At 46.3% G+C, this 9,649-nt stretch overlaps 1 protein-coding gene across 3 annotated transcripts; it reads left to right on the top strand.

The window, feature by feature from the left end:
* Positions 1–490: 490 nt before the first annotated feature.
* Positions 491–6,012, top strand: HNRNPDL (heterogeneous nuclear ribonucleoprotein D like). 3 transcript variants are annotated; one of them, XM_036765551.1, is made up of 9 exons: positions 549–1,072; positions 1,472–1,640; positions 1,722–1,883; positions 2,237–2,368; positions 2,513–2,627; positions 3,167–3,337; positions 3,706–3,796; positions 4,171–4,275; positions 4,947–6,012. In XM_036765551.1, exons 1-7 carry the CDS (start codon positions 648–650, stop codon positions 3,774–3,776), a joined length of 1,245 nt encoding a protein of 414 aa, XP_036621446.1. In that variant the 5' UTR covers positions 549–647; the 3' UTR covers positions 3,777–3,796; positions 4,171–4,275; positions 4,947–6,012. The 3 variants fall into 3 exon arrangements, with proteins under 3 accessions (XP_036621445.1, XP_036621446.1, XP_036621447.1); XM_036765550.1 differs by lacking the exon at positions 4,171–4,275 and having other exon boundaries at positions 491–1,072; XM_036765552.1 differs by lacking the exons at positions 3,167–3,337; positions 4,171–4,275.
* The last annotated feature ends 3,637 nt before the right edge of the window (positions 6,013–9,649 follow it).

Below are 9,649 nucleotides of genomic sequence, written 5' to 3'. Positions count from 1 at the left end.
CGGCAGGCTCCGCCGAGGGACTGCGGGAGCACGTGCCGAGAGGCTTCCCACCCACCCCACCCCACCCCCTGCCCCACTCTGACGCTCCCTCGACCTTCCCTCCTCTCAAGTAGGCAGACCGGCCCTCTACCCCCCAGTCCCCCCGTCCCCGCCGAAAGCCTTCGCAAGGCTTCCCGCTCCCGCAGCCCGGGCTAGGCACCTTTTCGAGGGGGACTCGCTGCGTTGGCGCGCCGGGGGGGTGGGGGAGGGGGAAGCGGAAGCGCCTGCCGGGCCGCGCCACCGCCGAAAGGCGCTCCCGGGCGCGCACGCTTCCTGTGCCGCTGGTTCCAGCCCGCCTGAGGGAGGACCCAACACGCGTGCGCGCTCGCCGGCTAGCGCCGGCCGCAGCGAGCGGCCCCTGGGGCAGACCCCCGGCCTCCGCAGCGGCCCTAGCCGAGCCCCGGGCGGCGAGACCGGCCGCGCGCCGGGGGAGCGCGGGAGGAGGCGGAGGAGGAGAGGCGGGGCCGGAGCGGACGCCGCCGCGCTGACCCAGGTACCCGCGGCGGGCATCAGGAGCGCCCGGCGCGTTGGTTCGACTCGGCGACGCGTCCACGTTTGGGCCGGCGACCCCCGGTGCAGCGCGGCCGCTCCCGGCGGCGCCGGCCGTTATGGAGGTCCCGCCCCGGCTATCGCAGGGGCCGCCGCCATTGTTCCCCTCGCCGCCGGCCCCCCGCAGCCTCTCCCATTGGCGGCCCCGGGCGCCCCGGCTGCTAGCCCCGCTGCTGCCGTCGCTGAGTTCCGGCTCCGCCCGGCAGGGGGCGCGTCGAGCGCCGCGCCACGTCACCGCCCCCCAGCCCTCGCGATTGGCGGGCGGGGCGTCTATAAAGGGAGGGCGCAGGCGGCGGCCGGATCTCTTCCGCCGCCATTTTAAATCCGGCTCCATCCAACGCGCCGCCGCTGCGACTGCCTCTCCGCGCCGCCTGCCCCCGACCCACAGCCCCGCCGCCATGGAGGACGTGAACGAGTACAGCAACATAGAGGAGTTCGCCGAGGGCTCCAAGATCAACGCCAGCAAGAATCAGCAGGACGACGGGTACGGCACGCTGCTTTCCTCCTGGCGCCGCCTTCCCCGCCTGCCGGGCCTCCGCTCCCCGGGGTCCTGCGCGCGCCGTCCGGGCCCGCGCGCCCCTCCGCGCGCCGGGTCCTCCGGTCCCTCTTCGGGGCCCGGGAGTGGGGGCGGGGACAGGGGGGGGGGGGAAGCTTGGTCCTGCTCCCCTCCCCCTTCCCGCGCGGTGGGGGAGGGGCGCGGGAACCCTAGGGCCCTGGTGCGCAGGCGCCGCCGGAGCCGGCGGGGGAGGGGCGCCTCCGTACCGCATGCTGCAGCCGCCGTCTCTTTGTGCGTCCCGGTGGAGGGGCTGCGGGGGAGGGGGCGTGTCTCGGAGCGCCCCGGGAGGGGCCGCGTGGTAAGCGGGGTCGGTGACTTTATTCGCAGTAAAATGTTTATCGGAGGGCTGAGCTGGGACACGAGCAAGAAGGACCTGACCGAGTACCTGTCCCGCTTCGGAGAGGTGGTGGACTGCACCATCAAGACGGACCCCGTCACGGGCAGGTCCAGGGGCTTTGGCTTCGTGCTCTTCAAGGACGCGGCCAGTGTGGACAAGGTCGGTGGGGGGCGCCGCTGCGGGCTGGGCGCGGGTGGGTGCGGGGGCTCGGACCCGAGCCTCAGCCTGTCGCCTTTGTAGGTCTTGGAGCTCAAGGAGCACAAGCTGGATGGCAAGTTGATAGACCCTAAGCGGGCCAAGGCTTTAAAGGGAAAGGAGCCCCCCAAAAAAGTGTTCGTCGGCGGCCTGAGCCCGGACACGTCGGAGGAACAGATTAAAGAATACTTTGGAGCGTTCGGCGAGGTAGGGTCCGCGGCGCCTCTTCCCCGAGCGAGCCTGGGGCTGGACTCATCGCCGATCCACGGGCCCTCCCACGGGCCTGCCCCGCCTGGGGGTGTGGGGAGGAAGCCGAGAGCTTCGGAACCGCCAGGAGTCAGCTATGTGTCAAATAGAGAATGTTGGGAAGACACGGGCGGGCATGCCAAGTTAAAGTTCGGAGGGCAAAACAAGGCTGTGACCACGGTGATGCCCACGGCGATCTTTAGGAACCTTAAGATAAACTTTAAGGACTTCATTCACCTTCCTAATAAGCTTAGTGGCTCTGTAGGTTTAATGGTAGTTTTACGGTTTGATTTTATTACACATTTTGATTTCAGATTGAGAATATCGAACTTCCTATGGACACAAAAACAAATGAAAGAAGAGGATTTTGTTTTATTACATACACAGATGAAGAACCAGTAAAGAAATTATTAGAAAACAGATATCATCAGATTGGTTCTGGGAAGGTAGGACTTCTGTTTTTATTGGATTGTGTGGTTTAGAGTTTGTTAATGGAATTTTTTTGGTTTTGTTTTTTTTTTTTAATCTGATAGTTGGCTAGGAGTCTTCGTTAGTTCAATTATTTTTTTTATTTTTGCTTTATTTTGCAGTGTGAAATCAAAGTTGCCCAGCCTAAAGAGGTATACAGGCAGCAACAGCAACAACAGAAAGGAGGGAGGGGCGCCGCAGCTGGTGGCCGAGGTGGGACTAGGGGTCGTGGCCGAGGTAAGATCTGGCACTTGATGTAAAGCGTTTGTGATTTGCTAAATCTGAGCAAGCCCAAAAGACTAGAAAATGCTCATTTCCATGGGTGATTTTTAACTTTTTTTTTTTTTTTTTTTTTTACTTATTTTTACTTTTCAAAAAGCCAATCTTTTTTAAGGAATAATTGCACTGAAATTTAGTGTCATCACTAGTAGGATAAAGATAAAGGTTATTATTAGGTACACCATGGCGTTTGAAATTTCCTTGGGAGGGGGGAGTCCTGTAGTCTACGTGGAACAGCCCACCATCTATATTAATTTTGTCCTGGTTTTCCATTAAATTTAGGAAGCATGATATTGGCACAATTGGACTTTCTGCCCCCTTTATGTCAAACGAAAAAGATTACTCTTAAGCAGATAGCACCAAAGGTGCCCATTCTGCCACTTAAGATTCGTAGAATGAGGGACAATTTATCGTTACTAGAAATTCAATCCACTCAATTTTATGTTAGACCTGGGGGTCAGAAGTTATTTCCTAACAATCATTGTGCATTGTTTCAGGTCAGGGCCAAAACTGGAACCAAGGATTTAATAACTATTATGATCAAGGATATGGAAATTACAATAGTGCCTATGGTGGTGATCAAAACTATAGTGGCTATGGCGGATATGATTATACTGGGTATAACTATGGGAACTATGGATATGGACAGGGATATGCAGACTACAGTGGTAAGAATATTTAACTTAATTTCATTGGCATTAAAATTCAGTGTTTAAAGTACAATCCCCCTCTGAAATTGTTTTGGTGCATAGGTTTGTTCTTTTATCAAAGTGTTTAGCTCCACTAGAAACTGAGCTTTTAAGATAGTGTATAAAGTGGTATTAATTGACAGTAAATAGCTCTAAATGTAATAAAATGCACATTATGAAGACTGGTTTGCAGCAATTATGAACTTTGTTTTTTTTTTCCTTTTTCTTTGCTTTACTACTTAATGTTGGGTGGGCACTTAATGATCTTTTCCAGCAATAGTATTGTTAGTAGAATAGTGCTTGACCCATTGCATATACGTCTAATTCTTTTGATCTTTTCAAAATAGGTCAACAAAGCACGTATGGCAAAGCATCCCGAGGGGGTGGTAATCACCAAAACAATTACCAGCCATATTAAAGAAGGACATGGAGAAACAGGTGTGTGAGAGAATGCAAGAAACATTTAAAGTGCTTACTGTTATTTAAAGATCAATAGACAAATAAAAATTTAGGTGAAAGTATGTTTTATGTAGCCTTTTTACTAAACTTTGTTTAACTTAAAACCTTTTTTTAAAAACTTGTATTTTTTTAAAGTGTCTATAGATCTTTAACTTTAAAATCTGATCTCGCCTTCCTTAGTACTCAGAAAAACTTAAGAGTTTTTCTGTTCGCTTTGTGTGCCAGGTGGTCTAAAGGAATAATTAAACTTTTTTAGAGCTATTAACAGGTAAAGTACTGAAATGGGTACAACTTAAGGAAAGCAGGAATGTTGTCTTCTAACTCTGACATTATACCTTGTTTGTACCCGCCAGCGGGAACTTCATTGCAGGCCGTGTGTCACCCTGACCACGTCTCTCTCTGGGGGTCGCACGTTGCGGGCAGAGCGCAAGGCACACACCAGAAAACGCTGTCCTGTGGTATGGTCTCTTCCAACTTCATGTACCAGCGTAAAGATTAAAGTGGAAAACTTCAGACTTTGGCTTCTTTTTTTAATCTTTTTGAAGATTAAGTCTCTTAACTTAAATGGTTTTTTACAGGAGTTAAAGTACATAAATGCCTTTTTACAGCTTAATCATTTTGGTCTTCTGTTTAGTGTTGTATTTCAATTGTGGAGCCTCATTTTAAGTGTGTATTCTTTAAGATTTAATGCTTGCTTTTTCTTTTTATAGCTAATAGTGAAATCTGCAAACCAAAACAACTTTTAAATCTGGGGAAAAAATTAAAGATCATATGCACAAACAAATTTTGATACTTTATGATGAGCCTATTGAAAATCTAGGTGTTTGACCAATTTTGTTGAAATTTTTACTTACTAGAAATACTTCTTAAATAAAGCTTACCTAGTTAATTACTGCTTGTGAATTTCCAAATTTCCTATTCCTGGGATCAGAAGAGACTTAAATGCCATTAAATTGAAGGCCCCAGGTCAACATATAAAACTGTGGTAACATCTTTCCAGTACATATGCATATGATCTTTAACTATTGAAGAAAAGAATAAATTGAGGACTTAAAGCAATTCATGAAAATGGACCTTTGAAAACTTGTGCTGATTTCCCAGATCTGATGGGTCTTCTGTTTTATTTTAGGTGCAGATGCTACAGCAACCTGTCTTGCAGGATGACGACATTGAATGGAGAGTGGTCTTCTATTGATCTGAGATGACTATTTTGTAAAAGACTTTTAGTGTACATGACACAACTGTGTCCAATTGTATATAGCGGCCGATTTAGTTTTCTTGTTTTTGCTTTGTCCTTTGCCATCTGTGTTATGACAAATGTGGATTTGTGTTTATACAAATTTTATTTGTATAATTTCATGTTAAAATGATTCTCAAAAATAAATTACTTGTGATTGTTTTTCTGTGTCAGGTACTAAATAGCTCTGTAAAAAAATGTAATTTTAAAAAAGCAATAATTGAGGCACAGTTTATTCTCTAGGAGTCATGGACAGTGGGGAAAAGCAGTGGTCCTTTATAAATAGCAAGCAGCAAACTTTGCCTTAGTGTTCTAATTCCTTCGACAAAGGTCTATGCTAAGGATTCGTGTCCATGTTTAAAATAACCATAAATGCTAACTACCATGCAGTTGAACAGTGTTTGTCCCCCACATATGCATTCTTGGGATCTTTGTGATGAGAAGTGTTAATTCAGCATGTTGTGAAAAGCTGAAATTGTTTCTATTGGGCCATTGATCCCTTGACTTTTATTTTCAAAGTAGAGTACCTTTTTATTAAACACCACAAAATAAGGCATAGTTAGTAACTGCTTTTATGAGTTAACAAGATGCTTTGAGCCTATTTGTAAAAAATTAAAAAAAACCCACTCATCTATTATGATGACTTGACACTTGCATTGAATGTGAGTGTAATTCAAATTTCATATTTCCACATCCATTAAAACTTGATCAAAGATTAACATGGGCAAGATTTTCACTGCAGAATTGTAAGTAAATGAATTGTACTCTGAAATAGTGAATTATGTCACTGCCACTGCCAAACCATAAATAGCTATTTCCTATTGGAACACATACTTGGAAAGCTTTAGTAGTTAACGGCTTTTGTCTTGGAAGTTTTTAGGAAAAGTCATGATAGTAAATCCCAATAATTCATGTATTGTTTTGTATTCTAAATAAAGGTTATTTTTCCATTTTTAAATATTAATAGTGCATGTGCTCTGAGTAGTGAAGCATTTTCCATATTCAGATAAAGGGGGAGGGATATGTGGTAACTAGAAACTTAAGGCCTTGTTTATGTGACACATTCTGTATAATTATAGCAGGGCTTCCTAATAGTATACTGCAATAGACTCAGGCCTTCATAGCTCTCAAGCCGGGACCAAAATCTTAGCTTGACGTTCAAATTTAACGTAAGGGTCTACATAAAAAAATTTATATGCCCACAGATTCCCTTATAGATGATGGTATGTTAGTCTTGAAGTACCGAGTTTGGTTTTTGGGCCAATTTGAGGAGAGTATGTTGTATGAGACAGCTGATTTCTCTTGTACCAACCCTGAAGTTTATTTGTAATTTTTTGCAATCAAGTTAAACCTTAATCTGAAGCCTGTTGGTTTTGCCCACACTGCCTTTTTTTCCCCCTGTCTTCTGGAGTAAGACTTCCTTCCCATTCACTTGAAGGCTGTCAAGTTTAGTTTACATCCTCCTACCTTTGGTTTGTCCCCATGTTGCTGTTGCTAAATTGGCCTTTGTTAGCGGAGTGATGGAATTGGATTCCACCAGGAATTGTTTCCGTTTGCTCACTTGGAACCATAGGAAACAAGAGAGTTGATTTGGATTTGTGTTATCAAAAGCAATAGGTGCAGTGTATTTAGGGGAATGATTCCTGTAAGTAGTTTACAAATTTATGATGAGGTGACAAGTTGACATTGAAATTGTCCTTTCCCTAACTACAAATGAATAAAAGTTTTTTATCCTTACTCTTCATTCAAGTCTTTCTATATTTGATTTTGAGGAAGTACTTTGGAAAAATAATGCTAAGTAAATGCCTCCACTCCCACCCCACCACCCAAAAAAGCCACAGACACTTGTTATGCTAAGAAATTAAAACTACTTGAATTCTAAGTTAAGTTTTTGGTAAAGGCAGCCATGGATTCTGTAGGGGAATTTTTTTTGTTTGAGTCATACCTAGCATGGCAAACTGGAACTCCAAGCCGTGGGTTAGCACGCAGGAAGGTGGGATCAGGAGTTAATTTCATGTGTTAGGGCCATAGATTAAACAATTATTAAGGATACCAGATATGCAGAAGAATCATAACTAGCAACGATGGAACACTTTTTGCCCAAATGTTCTAACCAAACGGTGCTTTATTTAAAGTGGGCTAAATTTCATGTATTTGTGGGAATAGGACTATTGAGAAGGGTGGTTCTTAATTACTTTCTGATAATGTCCCAAGAACTGTACGAGCATTATCAGCAAGTTGGGCTTTCTCCATCCCTATCAAGTCTGGAAATTGATAGGGATCCTTCTCTGAAACTTCTAACCTTGGTATGTCCTAAAGTCATTAAAACCCACCGTTCAGTGGTGAATGAAGCTCTTATTCCTGGCCTGAAGTTTGATACTTGAGTTGGAGATCTAATGTAGCCCTGCATCATTTCAGTTGTAGATGACAACAATGGTGCAAGGGCACCGTCCTGACCGCTGCTATCTCTGGGATCTGGTGGAAACCACTTCGCTAGGCCCGTTTCCTCATCAATACAATGAGGGAATTGGACTGTGGTCCAGTTAGCTCTGAATGTATGATCTAACACCCAGTTGCACGTTTCATGGGAATTCTGAAGAGCAGAGTTGTTGGGTTCCATGTCCCAGTCAACTTTGGAACCTCTTGCAATTGCTCCAATGTTGCATTATGTTTTGGGTAATCACAATCACATAAATGAACCCCAATCCTACCTTCCTTCTGTACCAACAGACTAAGCAGGAACCATAAATCAAGAAACAAAACATTGCATTAGAAGAGAATAGCAAAGTAAATAGTAGAGGGGAAGAGGATACTACTATGGTACAACTATTACCTCTTTTGCTCCTTACCACAACTCTCTGAGGTGGGTGCTACTTCATCCCCATTGGTGAGGTGAGGAGATTGAGGCTGATAGGTGAAGGACTTGGCCAGGGTCACACTACTTCTGTAAGAATCTGAGGGTGGATTTGATCTTGGGTCTTTCCGTCGCAGGGTCCAACGGTCCCCACCCAGGAACTACAGTCTTCCACAAATCCCCCTCAATACACACACACACACACACACACACACACACACACACACACACACACACTCCAGTGGGAGATGGAAATCTCTGGGCCGACCATGCTCCCACTATGGAAGGAAGGAGTGTAGCTACCGAGGAGTGCCTCTCACAGGTTCCTCTCCTAACCCCTCGCTGCTACTCTATCCCCAATCCACAACCGCTTCTCTCTGCTTCCGAGATTACCTATCTCTGCCTTCCGTCTGTGTTGGGGCTCTTCCCTTCCTACTTTATTGCTCTTTGCTCAGATCACCCCAGGCCTGGAAACACCTTTTGTTAGTCAGACCTCCCAGACTTTGTCTCGGTTAGGGCCCTCAGGTCAAGGAAGTCAAGAAACGTGCTTGAATCCAGCATCCACAACGAAACTCCACCCCAGCCCACCCCAGCCCCAGGCCCACAGCTGAATTAAGGCGAGGGAAAGTACCTAAAAGACAAAATACCTGGCTTCAAATCCTGCCTTGACCCAAGCTACTGCTTTTGCCTTGAAGAAATCAAGCCACTTACCTGGGGCTCAGTTTCTCCTCTAAGGGTTGGATTAGCCTCTGTGGTCCCTATAGTCACGTTACGGGGGTAAACCTGTAGGGAAAGGTTGCAGAGCTGGGAGGGCATCTTTGCTATGGATGCCAAGGTCCCTGCACTCCCTTAATTGAGTTTAGGATTGAACTCTGGAGATTCCATTGGAGGATGCCAAGGTCCCTGCACTCCCTTAATTGAGTTTAGGATTGAACTCTGGAGATTCCATTGGAGGAATGCCTTTATTCATATTCAATTGAACTGAATTGAATATGAATAAATCACGTAAGGGGCATACTCTTCTTTCTGAGTTCAAACCCACTTACTAGCTGTGTGACCCTGGGCAAGTACTTCACTTAACCCTGTTTGCCTCAGAAGAAGGAGATGGCGAACCACTCAAAGCACTCTGCTAGAAACTGAGGGTACAGAGATTAAAAAAGCGAAAACAATTCCTGTTGGGAAGGCCCTACTCACATACACAAATAAATAAATGTAAAACAAAGTAATTTGAAAAGGGAAGTGTAACAAGTAGGGGACCAGGAAATGTCTCTTTGGGGCAGGAGGTAGTTCTTGAGTTGATCCTTGCGTACAGGGAGGGATTCCAAAAGGAAGCAGAGCATTGTAGGCACGCTTGGGGAGGGAGGCTGACTGCCTGTGGAAAGCCACTGAAGAGGGAGGGACAGGGATTGTCCCATGTGGGAACAGCAGGTCAGCAGGCCAGAACATCTAGTTCATGAAGAGGGTAACTCACATGGCAAGATAAGCTGGAACCAGGTTACAAGGGACTTTAAGTATCAAGCAGAGGAGTTTGGATTTTATAGGACGCCACTGACACCAGTCTTAAGGAAGCCTTAACTTCGCCGTATAAATTTGCGCTATGATTCCCATTCCAAAGAGGTTAAATGACCAGTTGTCTTGACTCTTGTCTTGCCACTAGACTCCGATGGCTCTGGAGGAGAGTGACTTTGCACAGCCCCTGCCTCACTTAAATCTAACCCACCTGCAAGTCAAGACAGACTCC

Source organism: Trichosurus vulpecula, chromosome 6 (assembly GCF_011100635.1).
Source record: "Trichosurus vulpecula isolate mTriVul1 chromosome 6, mTriVul1.pri, whole genome shotgun sequence".
Classification (NCBI taxonomy): domain Eukaryota; kingdom Metazoa; phylum Chordata; class Mammalia; order Diprotodontia; family Phalangeridae; genus Trichosurus; species Trichosurus vulpecula.
Note: the sequence above shows the minus strand (reverse complement) of the source record. Positions and strands in the feature narration are given on the sequence as shown.

Excerpts from the sequence above, each read along its gene's own strand:
- HNRNPDL (XM_036765550.1), top strand. The coding sequence starts at position 648 with ATGGAGGTCCCGCCCCGGCTATCGCAGGGGCCGCCGCCATTGTTCCCC. Across the intron at positions 1,073-1,471 it reads AAGAATCAGCAGGACGACGG|TAAAATGTTTATCGGAGGGC; the intron begins GTACGGCACGCT and ends CTTTATTCGCAG. Across the intron at positions 2,369-2,512 it reads ATCAGATTGGTTCTGGGAAG|TGTGAAATCAAAGTTGCCCA; the intron begins GTAGGACTTCTG and ends TTTATTTTGCAG.